Source organism: Mya arenaria, chromosome 8, assembly GCF_026914265.1.
Source record: "Mya arenaria isolate MELC-2E11 chromosome 8, ASM2691426v1".
NCBI classification, from domain to species: domain Eukaryota; kingdom Metazoa; phylum Mollusca; class Bivalvia; order Myida; family Myidae; genus Mya; species Mya arenaria.
Window position 1 is genome coordinate 14,054,165 of NC_069129.1, and position 21,140 is coordinate 14,075,304.

The 21,140-nt window shown below is 35.5% G+C and overlaps 1 protein-coding gene across 1 annotated transcript; it reads left to right on the forward strand.

Moving 5' to 3' along the window:
- Positions 1 to 1,806: 1,806 nt before the first annotated feature.
- On the forward strand, positions 1,807 to 21,140 carry LOC128245028 (paraplegin-like). Its single transcript, XM_052963222.1, has 18 exons — positions 1,807 to 2,008; positions 3,759 to 3,855; positions 5,439 to 5,618; positions 6,666 to 6,745; positions 7,631 to 7,702; positions 8,216 to 8,355; positions 9,606 to 9,738; positions 10,921 to 11,046; positions 11,894 to 12,046; positions 12,561 to 12,705; positions 13,082 to 13,205; positions 13,301 to 13,421; positions 15,171 to 15,333; positions 17,035 to 17,145; positions 18,476 to 18,591; positions 19,109 to 19,265; positions 19,753 to 19,997; positions 20,611 to 21,140. Exons 1-18 carry the CDS (start codon positions 1,901 to 1,903, stop codon positions 20,818 to 20,820), a joined length of 2,481 nt encoding a protein of 826 aa, XP_052819182.1. The 5' UTR covers positions 1,807 to 1,900; the 3' UTR covers positions 20,821 to 21,140.

Here is a 21,140-nt window from a genome sequence, read left to right on the forward strand (position 1 = left end):
TATTCCCTTAACATAGAGACTCAAAAACAAAAATTGTCAAAGACTCTGAAGAAAATATTCATATTGTATACAAGTTATATGTACAAAGTCAGTCTACCGTCATTATTTGCTGCTTTTTAGTTTCAGTGAACTGTACCACTAGTGATAAGTGAATACTCATTTAAAAAAAAACGTTTGAATACCTCGTTCCAAAAAGGGGAATGGATGCTCAACAGTATAAAGATATGGTTGTCTTTAACCTAAACCCGGTGAAATACTTCAATCAAGCATGCCCAAGTTCAAGATATCCGGACACTTCGGCCCATACTATTTCGGCCAATAAGATATTTCAGCCCTGCAAATTCGGCACCTTATAAATTTATTGTGGATACTTTTCGACCCTTACTTAATTTTAGCGTAAAATTCATCATTTTTCTTTTAAAGAATTCGTACAAAGCCTTTATGAACACATAACTATCATTTTCGACCACAACCTATTTTTGACCGCCCCCTAAAAATAGGTAAAACACTTCTATTTTGCGTCCGTTCCGGTAAAAATAAGCTCCAACTGTTAGCCATAATAGAAGAACTGTCAGAAAACTTCACTTGAAAAATAAATGGGAATGCTAGTGTTAAAAAACTTCCGTTTTACTTGAAACAACACCAATTAGTCATTTTTAATTAATGCCAAATTAAACACTTCATTTAGAATTATTTCGCGTGTAAAATACTTCTTTAAAATCATATTTTTTTGTTTGCCAGGTTTTACATATCTACCAGACACTCAAACCTATGCCCTATAGTTTTCTAAGTATAGTGCCCAATATTAAAAGCGCATCAAAATATGAAATATTGCTTTAATATTCTCAAACTTGTGAAATTTATCTACATGTGACTATATTGAGTTATAATTGGGCTCTCAGTTATCATAAAATTATACATATTGCAGCCTAGGCAGGTCATATGAGGCTTATTCAGAGTTGGGCCAGTGATATTAGGGTTCATGATGGGTGGATTATCATTTTGTACCCATGTGAAAGCCATAAGAAGGGATTATGCATTCCTCTGCCCCTTTTGTGGTGGTAAATAACTATAAAGTGACTGTATGGCGAATATGTAAATATTTAATTACTTTTTAAAAAATAAAATACTTTAAACAGTTAAAAGAAGTTATACAAATTAAAATGACAAATATTGAGCACAAACTTTTGTTGTAAAGTATAGTTAAAAGTCATGGTCGAAAACAGGTTGTATTTAGGTCAAATACAACATGTGACAGCCGCCATTTTGGATGCAAAATGTAAACAACAGACGATTGAAACAGATTTTATTTTTTAATGATTGCATTAAATGGAAAACACAAACATTAATCTTTTATTATTAATTATTTATGATTGAAATGTAAACAATCCTTAGGCGGTCGATAACAGGTTGTTCCGGGATAAGTATAAACAGGACTAATATACATTCTAATCCCAGGTATAAGAAAATTACAAATAAAAAGCTTTTATTCATGTAATCCACATTAGTCATTAAATAATTGCATTCAAATAAGTATACTTTATGAATACTGTATACATAGATCATTAGATGTACGCAGAATATAAATATAAACGTAAACTTCATTCCTTGATTGCTTGGAACTCACCACACAATGGTCCTCTACAGTACGTGAGTAATGAGTTCTCTCTGGATCAAACTTGCTCGGCTCGATCCTTTGGGCCTGTCTTTTGGTTGGGGCCGAAATAAAATGGGCCGAAATATCCGATGTTATACGAAGGGGTCGAAATAATAATGGGCCGACATGTTATAGGGCCGAATTGTAATTCAACATGGCGGCGCCCATGGATGTCAGAATTTGACAGATTATTCTTTTACGATTTAGGAGTTTGAAAGTCAATGAAACAAAAACAGTCATAAAATGTCGCAACTTATAGTCAGTGAAGTTTCAGGGAAGTGGTTGTCTCCGAGATATTGCGTACTTAACCAGTCATTTCGAAGACTAAGCCGAGGTTATGTAAGGAAACAGGTACGTTACATCACCCTGCTCAGGATAATCAAAGTTTCTAAGACTCTTTTCCCCCTCATACGGCTTCACTGGAGTCTTATGTGTAAAGGGTTTGTCCACAAACATTAAAATGTTTCATTTTAGCTGCAATCAGCTTAACTTTGCCAAATTTGTTAGACGTACCACTTCATGTAGTCCACCTAAATGTCTGTCAACGAGTCTGATGATTTTTTTAACTATGGCAGACTAATGACGTCCACCATCCCAGCAAAAAGTAGTGAACGGTCCTTCCACAGAGAATCCTCGCGACCACAATTTTGAAATTATCTCCTTTATCAATTCAATTTCTATGAAAATATTATTGCCTACTATTAAACACATATTTATTTATGTCATTATGCCAAAAAAACATGTTCAGATTATCAAATAACACTAACATGTGTCGGTTGATTATCAAGTATTCCGATAACTGTAAATCTGGGACAAATTTGACAGGTTGTATACAGAACACGTATAAAACGGTTTTCGTGACCCCGAAAATATTTATGCTAAAATAACAACTCTAAAAAAACACATTTAATCTGGTTTAGATCACTGTCAGGTATATATCGAACAACTTTGTTGCCTAATATTTCAAAACATTCTTTCGCCCGTTGTTAAATGGTAGATAGTTGTACCGTTACAGGGATACATAAGAAATGTCAAAATAATAAAGTATCCCTGATAGCTCATTATTGTAGCTACCACTTCATGTAGTCCAAATAATTGTATGTTGACAGATTTTTTTTACGATTTTTGATGAGGCAAATGTATGGGATTGAAAGAATCCCGTATAACACGTCTATTATTTTAGACTACCACTTCATGTTGCGTTTCATTACTTTTGTTTAAAAAAAGGCATCATCAATAACAATTTCACACTTTTAATAGTGAATACAGCAAAAAATATTATAATATAGTACTGTACTGAGATATGTTTATGTAGGATCTGTTGCAGTTTCTTTAAGATTTTGGATCATACTTTAATCATAAATGTGTCATGTTTCCGGAATGATTGGGAAAAGGGCGACAGTGTGGAGGAAACCAAATACATATTTTAAAGCAAGAATTATATTAGGTCATTTTGCACCCATCAGTGTGAACAAACTCTTCACTTTCACAATAAAAAGCTGATAATGTTTTCCACCGGAAGACACTGTTAATCCACAACAAACCAACATTACTTACATGTACTCCACTCTGGGCTTCCATTAAAGGAAGTCAGGGAGTATACTGTATTACTCCCTAATAATGGGCTAAAACTTTTAAAATTGTGTCCTTCCGTAGTTTAGGAGATAACTTCCAAAGGAGAAGCCATGTAAGTTCAAATGATCAAAACCTGGTGTCAATGCTATTTTTATAGCCACATTTTAAATTGATCTTGAAGTAAAATGAATAATTTAAATACAATTTTGTGATGTTAGAGTTACAAATTATTAATTATTTAAAGTAATAATATTTAGGGTTGTACAAGAGTGCAAAAAATCTTAGTGTTTGGGAAACTTAAACTTTCAGACTTAGAGAAAAAATGATGCCAAGAAAGTTCGTACTTTCAGTTTCAAATTCTTAATGGAAGCCCTGACCACTACAACTCGATATGATTAGACACAATTTGACGTATAAAATTATTGTGATATCAGGTCAAACATAAGCCTTTATTAAATGTTAATTAAAGTAAAAAAATCAAACCTTTTTGGCAAATTTATTTAGAATCGTTATCAATCTTTTTCAGACTGCTTCCCAGATGAAATGTTGGAGACGAGAAATTCAGGCAATAAACAGATTATTCTCTGTGGAAAAATATGGGGCTGCCATACATTTCTTGAACGGTTTGTATTTCTGTTAAATTAGTATCAGTTCAATTTAAGACAAACATGTTCACATTCAACCATGTCTATAATGTACGGGAAAATTGTTAGTTTCAGTGTAATATTTCATGTTTTTTCATCAAGTGATCACCAAGAGCCATTTTTTATGAGTGGCAAAGCAACAAGTGATATATTGTGGTCTTACACTGAAACAATAAATTTTTAGCTCGACTATTTGAAGAATAAGGAGAGCTATACTACTCCCCCAAGCGTCGGCGTCAGCGTCGGCGTTGCACCTTGGTTAAGGTTTTGCATGTAAGCACTTTTAAGTCATAATCTCAGGAAATACATCATGTATTGCATTGAAACTTTAGATATGCATTCCCAACTATCTAACCTACTAAATTAATGAAGTTAGATAACACTTATTTGAATTTAATGCAAATAATGGGCCTTTATTATTTGACTTAAACATTTTGGTTAAGGTTTTGCATGTAAGCACACATAGGTTAATATCTCAGCAACTACTTGATGTATTGCATTAAGATTTTATACAATGGTACTCAACCATCCAACCTGCTGAATTAACCAAGTTAGATAACTCTTGTTTGCATTTAATGCAAAATAGATGCCTTTTATTATTCGACTTAAAAATTCTGATAAAGGTTTTGCATGTAACCACATTTTAGTCAATATCTCAGGAAATACATCATGTATTGCATTGTAACTTTAGATATGTATTCCCAACTATCTAACCTACTAAATTAATGAAGTTAGATAACCCTTTGTGAATATAATGCAAATTATGGGCCTTTATTATTTGACTTGGAAGTTCTGGTTAAGTTTTTGCATGTAAGCACACTTAGGTTAATATCTCAGCAACTACTTCATGTATTGCAATGAGACTTAATACAATGGTACTCAACCACCCAACCTACTCGAATAACCAAGTTAGATAACTGTATTTTACAAATACTGGCCCTTTATTTCTGGTTAAAAATTTGCATGTAACAACATTTATGTCAATATCTTAGCAAATACATCATGTGTTGCATTGAAATTTAATCTTATTTTACAGTGATCCATGTTTCGCAAAAACTTTTCAATCCTTACACTGAAAAGCTGTGGAATAGTCGAGCGCGCTGTCTCTGTGACAGCTCTTGTTCTGTTTATTATATACTTAGAAAGGATACTAAATGACAGTTAATTGAATGTTTTAGAAAGCACTCCAAATTGTTAAAACAATACAGTCATTTAGTTAGAGATGCCATTAAAATTGTGTCCCAGCCCCATCCTTGCTGACATTTGATTTGGAAGTGAGAGCGGGCTTAAATTTCAAAACAGTGAAAAATATTTAATTGTTATTTCACTGTTTGAAATTGTCTCCATTTTGTCATTTTGCCCTTTGTAAATTTCATGAGCCACAAATAACATGAAAGTTTAGTAAACTGTTGACATATAAAGCATACATGAATTGTGTATATATATATAAATATATAGGAGTATAATGTAATGGTTTATTATAGCTAAAAGTTTATTACCCGGCTAGGAGATATGTTTTGTCATTATATTTCCTGAATATCAAATTTGCATTTACATTCCAGCAAAGAGACAATATTGCAGCAACCCCGAGAACACTGAGAAAAAAGATTCTAAAGAAGACAAGAAATCTAGCAGTGACAATGATAAGGAATCTACTAATTCCGACAACTCTTTCGATCCCAACAGACTGCGCATGTTGGCATTAGTAGCGATCTTGTTTCCATTTATATATAATGGATTTGGTAAGTTTTCTTCTAAATTTGTTGGGAATGGGAGACACCCCCAGCCCATCATGACATAATCCCCCACCAATTTTTGCATAGGTAGTCAAAATGCCCTAATCCATGATGTTCATCTTTTCTTGCAAAGCTAGGTTATGTACCATATAATTATATTTTTTAGGCTGTTAAGTACTTCTGTTTTAAATTTTGCATCTTTTTTACCAAGAAACAACATGGAAGATATTTTAAAAACTGGGGGGGGGATGGGGGGATTTTTTCAGAGCGGGAATTTGTCCTACACACATCATCTGAACAGGTACTGGTGTGTTTATTAAATGGATCAATATATCCTACTAGTATTATTTTAGAATTTCAAGAATAAATGATTTGTCTTGACTATTATAATAAATGATAGCTTCTGTGAGTTGTTATAGAAATAATTTTGACGTAAACGCTTGTAAATAAAACATTTAACTCCATGTTAAAAGTTTTAAGGAATCCAACCCATAAATAAGCTAATTCTCTGATAGTTCCACTAACCATAATGTTAAATTTGGATGCCTTGTGGCCACATACATTTTTGGTGTCATTTAAAAGGTATTTAGTTGCTGATAACTATTATGTCAAATAAATGACCAAAAGTATGTTATACATCAAAGTTATAATAGTCTTTATATCTCCTCTTAATTTCTACCCAAAATCAGAAGTAAAATGAATTATTTGCAATGTTTGAAGGCCAAAAACAAATTTTGGTCATAATATAGAAAAGTTTGCTGTCAGTATCTTACATACATTTCTGTGACATCTCTGTTTTTTATGTTTTCATTTCATTTTTGTATGTTTTCATTTTCTTCACCCAAACCAATATTATATGATTTACCAGGCATCAACATTCACATATTTGTGGTTGGATACATTAACAAACCAAAAGCTCATGAAATTTGTCACAAAAAATATTCAAGTCTTAAATAAAAAAAAACAATCATTTTTAGTTCATAACAAATTCATTTTCATTCTCAATAACAGTTCTTTTACAAGCACAATCATGTATGGTATATCTACATTCAGCTTATGCAAATATAAAGAAGAGGGCAGACCAGTCTATCACCTGGGAAACCTTCGTCAACCAGTACCTGATGCAGGGAAGGGTAAGAGTTGCTCGTTTTATTATTAAGCAACTTGTAAGGATTTTCAAAAAGTATGACTTTTCTTTTTGTCTGATTCTTTCAAAGAAATAAATATCGAAAAAAGATGTTGACATTTCTACATAGATTTTTAAGTCCGTTGGATATTGCATTGCCAAAGTTCAGTGTTGTCAATAAGAACCAGCTGCCAGCCAAAATGGACGGTTCAAATGGCAAATGGGCCGGTTCAAATTTCGAAAAAATAAGTGATATTTTAAGTATTTTTAGTAGTAGCTGGTTGGTTTCTTTACTATTTGAGACGGTTCAACTAACACTTATTGAGAACCCTGAAGTCATTAATATCATCATTATATGCTGTATAAGGCTCTGAAGCCAATTGTATAAAACCTTGAAAAGTTATCCATACTATCGTCATCTGGCTAGTTTGCATACATGTACTTCGATTCGTTCAAAGGTAATATTGGATAAATATTGACCAATCAATGAATAATTTGACAAGCGATTAGATTTATACAGTTGGCTGCTGCAGCCTATTATTGTCAGTTGTTTAAAAAAATAATTATGGAATAAGTATAAATTGTATGTAAATGTTTAATGTGATAAGGTTCCTTTATCTTGTGGTTTAGAATGTACCGTATTTGTCCGTATAAAAGCGCATGTCTCATATATGCTTACGGGCTCTAGGCCCTTAATAATGCTTATCCTGATCTAAAACATAAAAAATTGAGCTTATTACGCTGAAAGACAATTTATGGAAGGCAATTTTGTTACAATATAAACTTCAAGGTTACACACCACTTATTTTCACTGACAAATATGGACAAAAAACTAAGTTCATGAGTGTCTGAAATAGGTATTTTGTATTCACCACTCCTATTTGTGTTACAGGTGCGAAGTGTGGGGATTGAGAGGACAGGTCTTAGGGATGAGTTTGCCCATGTGGAACTTTTCTCTGATTCTGTAAGTTTACATTTTCGCAGTCTTGATCATAACAACATGTACAATATAAAGGATTTAGTTTTAAGATGTATGCTTGTTGAGTTTAAAGTGTGGGGGTAGAAATGGTTGATATGAAATTATTAATCAACATTCATTAAGATCTGATAGATGTTATAAGAAACTCAAACTAATTATTATTTTCAAGACTTGAACATGCCATGTGGTATAGGTGAACTAATCTATAAAAACAGAGTACTGTTTAACAACGAAAACTATTTTCAAAGTCTTCTTCACAAAATATCATAATATTGGCGTAGCTGTTAAAAATAGTTTTCAATATCAAGTAGTAAAACAGACTTTACATTTTAAAAAATCCTTTAACAAGCAATTTACTCAGTGCTGAAATAAAAATAGATATAGAATGACACAACTTTATTTGCACTGGAAGTTTGCGTAGCAAAACATGTGGATACAAGTGGACTTGACAACTAACAAATAAAGTCTTGTTTGGTTATGATAAAATTGGCTTTATAGAACAGCCAGCAGTCTGGCAGAGAGGACAAGATTTTTGTGCGGATGGACAGAGCTGGGGAATTCACACGTAAACTCCGCGAATTTGAGGCCAGCAACAATGTGCCCAGATCTGAACAAATTACCATATACCCAAGCAATAGGTTAGTCATAGAAATTGGAGTGTGAGTTTGAAATCTTGTAAGTGTGTTTAATCATTTTATTTACCCTTCTTTGTTCATAAGGCTCCAGTCCAGTCTTAGACTGGTGCTGTTTGAAACTAAGCACATAGTTGCCCTTATTCTGGTCACGCTGGTAAATTTAGTATACATCATATTATTCATAAAAAACACCTTCACTTGAAAGATAAATATGTAATCTAGGCATGTAGTACAAAAAATATTTCATAAATTCAAATTAAAAACCTGTTTGACCAGAAAGTTTTAACACAGTCCATCTCATTGTGGTAGCCATTTTAACTGTCTTGTGAGTAGGTTTCTATGAGAGATTATGTCATGACTATAAATGGCGACCATATCAAAGAAACTATTTAAGTCATAATAATCATGAATCCCATGTTCACTGATTGTTCAAAGGCGGCACTCTAAATATTTATTGATAACAATATTGTAACATTCATATGATCCATGATTTTTGTTGTGTCTTTTATTGAGTGTTATTCAGGCTTTAGTTTATGTTTTAGACAAGATCGATGTTCAGTATTTGGCTGCTGGGCTTGTACCTGTAGTTTCTATTGTATTTTCAATTAGTTTCCATCTTATGCACTTACAATTTTTGATCCTCATATTAAAGGTTGCTTTTATTCTGCAAGGTTATTATTTTTGCCGCTATTTCATAAACTCCATGAAGGGATATAAAGTAACGTAAAGTGTTTGTGTCGCCTGTCTTAATTAGGGGCTATCCTATTGGACTAATGAGACACCTTAATTGATGAACCTCTTTACTCCTGATTCCTATCCTATATGTCAGGTGACTGGCAGAAAGGCAATCGCTACCAATATATCTAACTACCTGCTGGGTCAGCAACCAGCCATATCAGAACAATCCCTATGTGGGGTTCAAACCTTTGACCTCCCCCTTCATACCCTAATGCCCAAAACTTTAGACCATGGAGGAAAACCTACTGTTGTTGTGTATGAAACACAAATGTTGTGAGGAAGGTCCCTGCATATGGCAGATGCTTTGCAATAACTTTTATGTCTTGCATAGGGCACTCAGTGTTAAAGCTGAGTTGATGATTAGAGAGAGGGGTTTTGTAGTTGAAATGGATTTTTACCCCTTACCTAAGACCACCTGACAGAGGGAGTTAAAGTCCTTGCCACATAGCTGGTGGCTAACATAACAATTTGTCTTGCTACTGCCTTGACAGAAGTTATTTCTTTTTCTATTGCAGTTCTAACGGAGCAGAGTCACTGTTGTTTTTCTTCTTAATGTGTGTTTCCCTGGGGATTTTTATGAGAATGAACCGTGGTAAACCCCCAGTCTCCATGATGAAAGGGCCGCCCAAAAACAAAAACATAACACAGGTTTGTAATTTTTCACCTTGTCCAGTAAGGATATGTTTACAAAAAAAAAATTCACCAATGAGACCCTCTTATAGACTATCATATTGTATGATAACTTTTTTTAACTGGTGAATCAAAAAAATAACTTTAATTAGGAATTGTTTTATTGGTAATGAAGGACAAGCTCAGGGTTGTTGTTTTTTATCAAAAAATGGGCTGAAATTTAGCCCTATTCATTATCTCAACAAGTTAACTTTTTTCACAAATATTGGACTCAAAATTCAGAACCCTTAAAAAAGCATTGTTTCACAAGACTATCAGTAAAACTAATACTGATTTGTTTAAATGCAGTTTTTGTTCTCTGAAAATGATTTAAATCCATGATCTAAAAGGGATTTTTGCTTTGTCAAATATACTATTTTCATCATAGTAGGGAATCTTGTAGTAAAATTCTAGATCTTCCAACATGTGGTTGTACGCTCATTGAAAAAACAGACCCAATAATGTCAATTCATGGAAAACTTATGAATCTTAAGTGTTTCAGGTAAACATATTAACTGCCATAATTCTTCATATTACATATTATTATTATTTAAAGGGGCTAGACACCAGATGATACAATTTCAAGAAAAAAAGACTTGTCCAAAACTTGAATAAAATTGACATCTTTGTGAACAACGCATTGAATCTTATTTACTGATGTATCACATCGCTTACGACACATGCATCTTTCGAAGTTTTCACGCTTTGTTCCAATTAGAAATTTACTAGGTTTGTCTACTATGTTAATCGCGTGGGTATATTTATCTGTACTCAAACAGACATGATTTAAAATGGGAAACCATTATGCACTATTTTAAACGGGGAAACACAGATGAGACAGTAACATGATTGTTGCGTTTATTATTTAAACCATGTAAAGTGACGTATCATCAGCCTCTTACTAGCTGGCATTGACAATTCTAGGCCTGCTTCGGGGAAATACTGTATTTGCCGATTTTTTTACCATCTGGGTCTAGCCCCTTTAACCGATTGTTTCTTTAATATTTTGGGAGTGAATAAAGCACATATATGTTTAAGTCGAAAAGATCGTAAAAATTCTTTCACCCAAATAGCTGATTTAAATTCAATTAATTAAATAAATCCAATCAGCACAGATGTAGTCTAATTCTAGAAATTGTAAATGTCTTCCATTAATTTCAGGAGAAATTAGAGAAGGATTTGAAGGACATGATTAGGAAAACACAGAGCGAGATAAAGAAAACAGAGAATGGGATGGGTGGATTAAAAAAGCCAGCGAAAGACCAGAAAAAAGACTCGATGCCTGATGTGAGTTGAAGCGACAATTACTACATGTTTTACCCAAGTTATTTAAATAATTAATGATTTGTGATGCACAAGTGTATAATAATGAGTTTGTGCAAGAACTGTTACGTACCATATCATCAATAACAGCGTTATGTAGATGCGATATACATCAGCTACATCAGAAAGTAAGCTATACACAAATCTTTTGGCAATGTTCACAGTCTTTTCTCAATTGATCTAGGGAGTTTGTGGTCACTAAGTGGGACAAGTGGTATTTCTCTGGGCACTCCTTTGTTCCCCCACACAAGACCACACTCTCATGCAAAATTGTGCCAACGAGAGTGAGATAGCATAAGTTAATATATCTTCCTTCACAATCATAAAGTTAAAAAACAGTAGCAATTCATTATTATGAGTATCTTTCACATGAATGTGGGGTGGATGGAAAAGTGAGGCTTGCCCAGTTACCCGCCATGCAGAGTGCCCAAGGGTCAATTTTTTTCATCCGCCCCTCATACATGTGAACGATTCTATTTCTTGCATACCAGAAATTTAAATTTAATGGCAATTTTGACGTTTTAAGATGTTCCACCAAATTGTCTGTGCATGATGTTTATTGACGCCAACGTCATGATACACAGTAATGTGAAGTGGACATCAAATAGTTCCTGATTGACGTCACTGTTTTGAGGTTTTCATGTAATTTTGTAGGGGGGGGGGGGGGGGGGTAGGACAGAAATTTCCAGGACTGGTAAAAACACATGTCCATTATGCAAAAATTACCTTTCCTTACTTTAATGACTTCTCCTTGTGTTGGATAACTTGTGCTCACTTCCTATTATTTTGCCTGCTTTATTTCATATATCAGTTATTTGACATGCTTGGAGGGAACAAGACGTTTAAGCGCGGGGACACACTGCTCAAGGACAAAGTCAGTTTTAAGGATGTTGCTGGACTGCACGAGGCCAAGGTGGAAATAATGGAGTTTATTGATTATGTCAGGATGCCCGAAAAATTTCAGGTAACTGAGCTTTTAACAACATAGGTATTATACATGAAACCTTTATCGCATGTGTGTGACTAGTTAATGACTCCTATGCACCCATGGCCCTCAAGCATGACAAAAAGCTTGTGGGTGTGACCAGTAGATGACCCCTATTGATTTTGAGGTCAAAGTCAAAGTACATTAAGGTCAAGGTCACAGTGACCTTGAATATATAAAAGATTGACCGATTGACAACTAGACATTGCCTTGACCTATGGTCTCAAAACTTGACATAGAGGTTAGGCTTGACCATTAGATGACCCCTATTGATTTTTTGGTCATCAGGTCCAAGGTCAAGGTCAAAATTATTTCTTGTTTCAAGTTATATATATAGGGGGAGGGGGGGGGGCATAATGTTTAACAAAAATCTCTTGTTTGATTATATTAAATAGAAAATTCATGGATTATTTAACTACAGATCAATATCTGTTGTTTTTGAACATTTATATGTTTTTATTCACTTGTTACCTTTACCAAGTGTGTTTTATAGGAAATTGGTGCCAAGACCCCCAAGGGAGCCCTTTTGCTAGGCCCCCCGGGGTGTGGGAAAACCCTGCTTGCCAAGGCCCTGGCTGGGGAAAGTAAAGTGCCCTTTTACTATTCTGCAGGGTCAGAGTTCATCAAAATGATCGGAGGTTGGATGTTTTTTTATAAATTTTAGCTCAGCTGCTATAAGTCAAATACTGTTCAAAAAGCAAACAAGATATTTAAATGAAACCTGGTACACAGCTTCCCAGAAACAATAGTTCCCAGAAACAATAGTTCCCAGAAACAATAGTTCCCAGAAACAATAGTTCCCAGAAACAATAGGCACATAAACTTCAACACCTTAAATCCGAATTTGTCCGGACCCAGATAAAAACTTTGGATTAACGCTATTTCGGATTAACAATTATTAGAATATGACAGCACCCGTGTTAATAGGCAAGATTTTTTTCGTCTTTAACCTGTTTCTCACAGTATGGACTTGTATTACAAAAGAAGCACAATCAAATTGTCATTTGCATTTAGGAATGGGTGCTTCGCGAATCAGGACACTATTCAAGCAAGCCCGGGAGGAGGCTCCTTGTATCATATTTATTGACGAGATTGATGCTATTGGGAAGAAACGGTCAGGTGGAGGATCAGACTCAGTGTAAGTGTTTACACGTTTCCATTGAGAGTAATGTAATACTGTACTTACATTATGTATAAAGACAGTTAGATATATATTCCTTTTACTGTTCACAGGGGTTCAAACTCAGAAGCTGACCAGACCTTAAACCAGCTGCTGGCAGAGATGGATGGCATGAAGAGTACACAAGGACTCATAGTTATAGCTGCCACAAACCGGGCTGACACACTAGATAAGGTAGACACAAAAGCTCATAGTTATAGCTGCCACAAACTGGGCCGACACACTAGATAAGGTAGACACAAAAGCTCATAGTTATAGCTGCCACAAACTGGGCCGACGAACTTGATAAGGTAGAGACAGAGCTCATAGTTATAGCTGCCACAAACCGGACTGACACACTAGATAAGGTAGACACAAAAGCTCATAGTTATAGCTGCCACAAACCGGGCTGACACACTAGATAAGGTAGAGACAAGAGCTCATAGTTATAGCTGCCACAAACTGGGCCGACGAACTAGATAAGGTAGAGACAAGAGCTCATAGTTATAGCTGCCACAAACCGGGCTGACACACTAGATAAGGTAGAGACAAGAGCTCATAGTTATAGCTGCCACAAACTGGGCCGACGAACTAGATAAGGTAGAGACAAGAGCTCATAGTTATAGCTGCCACAAACTGGGCCGACGAACTAGATAAGGTAGAGACAAGAGCTCATAGTTATAGCTGCCACAAACCGGGCTGACACACTAGATAAAGTAGAGACAAGAGCTCATAGTTATAGCTGCCACAAACCGGGCCGACAAACTAGATAAGGTAGAGACAAGAGCTCATAGTTATAGCTGCCACAAACCGGGCTGACACACTAGATAAGGTAGACACAAAAGCTCATAGTTATAGCTGCCACAAACGGGGCCGACGAACTTGATAAGGTAGAGACAAGAGCTCATAGTTATAGCTGCCACAAACCGGGCCAACACACTAGATAAGGTAGACACAAGAGCTCATAGTTATAGCTGCCACAAACTGGGCCGACACACTAGATAAGGTAGACACAAGAGCTCATAGTTATAGCTGCCACAAACTGGGCCGACACACTAGATAAGGTAGACACAAGGACTCATAGTTATAGCTGCCACAAACCGGGCTGACACACTAGATAAGGTAGACACAAAAGCTCATAGTTATAGCTGCCACAAACCGGGCTGACACACTAGATAAGGTAGACACAAAAGCTCATAGTTATAGCTGCCACAAACCGGGCCGACAAACTTGATAAGGTAGAGACAAGAGCTGATAGTTATAGCTGCCACAAACTGGGCCGACGAACTAGATAAGGTAGAGACAAGAGCTCATAGTTATAGCTGCCACAAACCGGGCTGACACACTAGATAAGGTAGAGACAAGAGCTCATAGTTATAGCTGCCACAAACCGGGCCGACAAACTTGTTAAGGTAGAGACAAGAGCTCATAGTTATAGCTGCCACAAACTGGGCCGACAAATTTGATGAGGTAGAGACAAGAGCTCATAGTTATAGCTGCCACAAACCGGGCCGACACACTAGATAGAGTAAACACAAGGGCTCGTGGTTATAGCTGCCACAAACCGCACTGACACACTAGATACGGTAAACACAAGGGCTAATATTTATAGTTGCCAAAAGCTGAGCTGACACTCCATTTAAGGTGTTAAACAAAAACAACAGATAGTGGTCATACTTGCCACAAACTGGGCTGACACACTTGATATCATAAACATAAACTATTTTGGTTAAAGCTGCAACAAATACAACAGATTTTGGTGAAAGGCTCTAAAAGGGCTAACACTGGATAAGATTATAAATTAAAATGACTGTTAAGGTCACATCAGTTCATTTGAAATTGGAAACTCTGGCCAATCTTTTAAATGCATCTTAATAAGTTATTTCAGTAAAGGATAACATTTATTTACATATGTAACATGGATGCAAATGTTCCCTTTTCCAGGCACTCCTGCGCCCAGGCAGATTTGACAGACACATCACAATCGACTTTCCAACCCTGAAGGATCGTATTGAGCTGTTTGAGCTGTACCTGAAGAAACTGACCCTGAGTATGCCTGTGTCCTCCATCGCTCCCAGGCTTGCCCAGCTTACACCTAGAATGAGTGGTATGTGTACATTTTAAATTCTGAAGAAAGTTGGGAGGTGGACATGTATTTTACGACTCTACTGGACTATCTATTGGCATCAGCCTTAGTGAGAGTTATCTGTGTTGTAAAGTTGTGGGGCCTAGTGCACAGACAGGATGTAACTTAGGCTAGAGTTGCCCTGGTTCTTTTCCTTTCATTAGTGTATAGCACTGTCACAAGGGTCCCTCGTTTAATGTCCCTCCCAGTTAACATCAAGTTGTTTAAGCGGTAAGACAGGGGATCAAACCTCTGACCCCTGTGTTGACAGTCGATTGTCTTACCACAAGACCAAGGATTAGCAACCAGGGAGGATTTGATATTTTTGAGGCCTTGCTCTTCTTGACTGACTCTCAATATGATTTTAAATTGGCAGCCAGGCTGAAAAGTTGAAAATTGTGAGGAATAGTGAATATAAAATATTTATTTCTATAATATACAGTACTTGAAAGGAGAAAAAAAGTAGTATTCATGAATTTAACATGCAGGGAATTATTTAATTACCTGATGTTTGAAGTAAATGGAGTAACAGCTTTGAAAAACTTTGGACAACTCAACATTTGCTAAAACAAAAAGAATGAAAGTTTTTCAGAAAATTCCAGTGTACTCCCAAATCTGTCATTTTGAATTTGGTTTTTGTGTGTTCCATTATATGAACTACTTTCTGATCATTGTGAAACGGTTTGAAAACTTATTGACAATCAGGTGCATTCATTTAAGGATAAACTATAAATATATATAGAATATATTTTCTTTTTTTATCCCCAGCCTATGAAATAGGGAGGGGGATATTGAAATGGCGTTGTCCGTCTTTCCTTCCGTCCGTCCTTCCTTCCGTCCGTCCATCCGTCCGTCCGTCACCTGCGTTTTCTCAGTAACTAGCCGGTATAATTTCATGAAACTTAAAATAAATATGAACCACTATACTGGAATGATGCCCGTCCAAAATAAAATTTGATTGGTCAATTGTCCTTGGAGTTATTGCCCTTGATTTTTTGAAAAATGCACATTCACAGCCATTTCTCAGTCACTAGCTGGCAGAATTTCATGAAACTTAAAATAAATATGAATTACTATACTGGGATGATGCCTGTTCATTTCTTTTTTAGATTGGTCAATTGTACTTGGAGTTATTGCCCTTGATTTTTTGAAAAACTCTCATTTACACCCATTTCTCAGTAACTAGTTGGTAGAAATTCTTGAAACTTGAAATAAATATGAACCAACATACTGCGATGATGCCTGTTTATTTATATTTTGGATTGTGTAATTTCTATATGAGTTATTTGCCCTTGATTTATTAAAAGATCCATGTTTGCAGCCTTTTCTATGCAACTAGCTGGTAGAATTTCATGACACTTGGAATAAATAAGAACCAACATACTGAGATGATGCCTGTCTATTTTTCTTTTGGATTGGTCAATTTTCCTTAGAGTTATTGCCCTTGATTTATTGAAAAATCATTGTTTGCAGCCGTTTCTCCGAAAAACCAATGTGCTTATCTTATTCTTTCTGAGATTTTTTAAAACCTTCAAGCACAAACAAGCCATCGTTGGCGGGGGATATCTTTTCACTGAAAATGCTTGTTTTGATACATATATAATGTATATGTGGTAAGTCACAAGAACACACCAGTTTGACTTCATAGAAAAGTACCTACAAATTATGAACTTTTCATAACAGGAGCAGACATTGCGAACATCTGCAATGAAGCAGCAATCCACGCAGCTCGGGAAGGAAAGAAGACTGTCCAGGCAATTGACTTTGACTATGCCTGTGAGAGGGTTATTGCTGGTAGGTGTTTGAATCTCGACACACTGTCACACAACATCAGACATTATTCATGTTTGAGGTATGAGGGCTGTTCTATTCTGTAGGTGGACAGACTTTGTATATGAAAATATCAATTAAGTAATGTGGGGTAATAATTTAACTTTACAAAGAGACAATTAATTTGGATGTCTCGTATTTTGTAATATATGCCCGTATCATATTCTAGTAAAGGTTGTTAAGGAAACTTAAGTTATGGAACATGGAGCACTTTAAAAATGTGCTGTGCCTAAAGGGATGTTTGTTAAAAATGGCACATAGAAAGGCATCCAATCAATGTTATTGAACAACATTTTAAAAACTTCTTCATAATATCTTTATTAATATGTTGTACATGTTATATTGTTTACATTAATAATTTGTGGAATGAATTTGCTCCTGTCCACAAACTCAAGAACAACCCTTGTAATAATGATTTGTACATTTGAAGTTTTGCTTCCAACACTTTGGTTGGATTATCGATATCTAAACAAGTTCTCATCTCCTACACAGTGATCTCCCCTGACAAGCAGAATAGATCTTTGCCACCATGAGCAAGTATAGCTATATTCCAGCTATATAAAAAAGACATCAAATGTTTATTCCTCTCTCTTTTTTGGATAGTTTTATCAAATTAGAATTTGTCATGGTGCATTGAGGGTTAAACACACAAAAGATATTTAAAGTTAAACATAATTTACGATATACGGATATGAAATATGGTCATGTGATTTGCATGGTGCACGTGATTACTGTACTGTAACTTGTAAGGAAAGGAAAACTGCATGGGGTTTGCAAGTTACTATGTGTAAGTACACATTCAGGGAAATAGTTACACTCAAAAGTGTGGAATGAAAGGCACTAATTAATGACATTTTAATTGGATTACGTCTGCCCTCAATAAATTATTCTTTGTTAAACAAAAGAATGTTTTGAATCCAAGTTAAGGTGAATTTGTTTGTAAGGAGTTATCAAGTGACTTGTAAATCTTTTCATTAGTTTAATAGCGGTCGCTGTCATGTAAATTTGATTAGGAGACTGAATTAACTGTTCGTAATAAAAAAATGTTTGCGATCAAATTTTGTTTTTCCTAGTTTAAAATGTCAATGAAACAAGTTACATGATTGACGATGCCAATGATCAAACAGCCAAGTTAATTTAACATTCAACTTCATAGAAGCTGTCAAAACATTTGTTCAATGCACAGATGATCTTGAAGTCCTTTGATCTTCACTATGGTAACCATGCACTGACCAAATGTTCTCATACACAGATGGACCAGAATGCTAAAACATTCAATCATAATACGTTACAGGCAACCCTAAGCAGACGAACCCTGTTCCTGTCCCAGAGAGGAAGGTGATCGCTTACCATGAGGCTGGTCATGTCCTGGTTGGTTGGATGCTGGAACACACAGATGCCTTGCTGAAGGTAAGATGTGGCTATTGTTAGTGCTGCTCATATGATAATTGAAATGGAATGTACTGGAAACAATTATTGGGATACAAGTCCAGGGATACAAGTTATGGGTAACTAGTTATGGGATACAAGTTACAGCAGTTTTTACATGTCATACACAAAAACTATTTATTTTTCTTCAAGACTGCCATCTCATGCAATAATATGTGACCATAGTCCAGAGGAGCTCTGCCATACTGGGTTTTATTCAGTATTTACCCATAGTGAAGTGACTGCTAAGCTTAGCAGCTTAGTATGTACATGTATTAGGATTCTAAAGCCTATATTCTTTTACACATCATCATCATTAACATGTATATAGAAGTGAAGTGAATTATGTTGACCATTGTGCTATGGGCGTCTGGCACTCTGGGTTTTGCCGAGTATATGCCCAAAGATATGTGACTGCACTGTTAATACACAAGTTTACAGAATATCAAGCATACTTTCCTACAAACATGTATTTTAGATATAAACTCATTTTCTACAGGTGACCATAGTGCCCCGGACATCTGCCACCCTGGGTTTTGCCCAGTATATGCCCAAGGAGACGCGCCTTTACACTAAAGACCAACTGTTTGATTTGATGGTTCAGTTACTAGGAGGACGGGCTGCTGAGTCTGTCATTTTCAACAGTATTACATCAGGTATGTGTGAAAAAAGGCAATGTATATGTTAAAAGTTTGATTATGAAATTGTTTGATTTGATGATCTGGCTATTGGACAAATGGGCTGCAGAGTGTCATCTTAAACAATATTAGGCCAGGTATGATTCTTTATATTAAGCCATATTTGTATGTGAGAGAGTGGGTTATTTTAAAATGTAAAGGAGCCTTGCAGTTTAATTTGACAGTACAGTAACAGCATAACATCTGACAGGTATTTGCAATGGAGGGCAACAAAGTTAATGAGTTCTTTTAAAGGACTAAATCCATCTGTACACCAACTTGTATGTAGCATATATATAAATTATATGTCTTTGTGGTATTAAAGTAATTGTTTGTACGTTTGTTAAAAAAGGTTCATTGTGTAAGATAATGCTTTTCTTCTATTGCTGTCCATGCTTTACACCTGGCACTATGAATTACCGTATATAGGTAAAAGCAGCTATGCAAATGTTTATAAAATTTCCAGGAGCCCAAGATGACCTTGACAAGGTCACCAAGCTGGCCTACAGCCAGATAAAGACCCTGGGCATGAGCCAACGATTTGGGCTCCTATCTTTTCCCAGTGATGATGAACGGGGTACGAAGTTCGGGCCCAAACCTTACTCAAGATTGACGGACCGTCTACTTGACGAAGAAGCGAGGAGTATGGTGGGGAAAGCCTACAGACACGCAGAAAAGATCCTTACCGATAATAAACAAAAGCTGCATGAGGTAAAAGGATGATATAGTCTTAGACATAAATGTTGACCTTCATTATACAAAATGAGTTTATTTTAATTTCCTACAAGCATAATTTATCTTGGTTTAAAATCTGTCAAATTGTAAGTATTTTTGAGAGGACACAGTATTGGGGTAAAACAGACTGGAGATATCTTCACTAAACATTTTTTTATTTGGTATAAGTTGTTGGATGTGTTGTCAGAGCCTCTAAGCCTCCATTGGGGGTGATTTATTGCAATTAAACTAAGGTTACCTGCACAAGGCCTAGTCAGCTCCCATTTAACCTCCTTTGTTCTTTTCTCTTAGTCGATTCTTTAGAATCATTACATAAACACTTTTTAGCGTCAATTTATTCTCTTTGGCCTCTGAAATATTGGGTGTCTGTTTTCATTTTTCGGCTTCTTAATTCCTCTTTCAAGTGCATGGGGATGCTGTGTGGTCAAGCCATAATGCAGATTGCAGACAATAGGCATGGACAGAAAATGACAATGTCTGATTTAGGTTGAAATCTGTTATTTTCCCTCATGCTTAATATTTAAAGGATTAATATATTTTTCCTGACGCTTGAACACTATTATATTTTTTAATTTCTATATATTTTCAGTTAGCAGCGACTCTATTAAAGAAAGAAACTCTACAGTATGTTGAAGTGGAACATCTCCTGGGTCCCTCACCATTTGGGAAAAAGTCTGTGGTAGATCCAATCTCCTTCTATGATGAAGAATTGAATGAAGAAAAAGCTAAAGCAAAGAAATCAGCAGAGAAATCAGCAGAGAAATCAGATGAGAAATCAGCAGAGAAATCAGATGCTTGATTGATAAAAAAGAAACATGAGTTTTTCTTTAATGAGTGTATTATTCCAAAGAGAAATGTCAAAAGTGTGGTGCTGTCACTGCTGTGTACAATTTAAGATAGTGATGACTATTGATTTAAGGGTGTAAGCACAAGTTTCAATAAAGTGGATACTAGAGTTTTAGATATGATTGGAAACAAGATGTTTCATCAGTGTGTGAAATACTTGTTCTTCATGTTATTCTCTATGGATTATTTTTTATTTAACTCAACTTAAAGTTGAAAACATTATAGCCGATTTCTCCCTTATGATGTTATTATAAATAAATGTATATATATACA

What these genes read in the sequence shown, in the direction of transcription:
- LOC128245028 (XM_052963222.1), top strand. Translation starts at nt 1,901, where the DNA reads ATGTCGCAACTTATAGTCAGTGAAGTTTCAGGGAAGTGGTTGTCTCCG. An exon ending in GTTCATCAAAATGATCGGAG is followed by an intron (nt 12,706 to 13,081) that starts GTTGGATGTTTT and finishes ATTTGCATTTAG; the next exon opens with GAATGGGTGCTTCGCGAATC. An exon ending in GGTGGAGGATCAGACTCAGT is followed by an intron (nt 13,206 to 13,300) that starts GTAAGTGTTTAC and finishes TACTGTTCACAG; the next exon opens with GGGTTCAAACTCAGAAGCTG.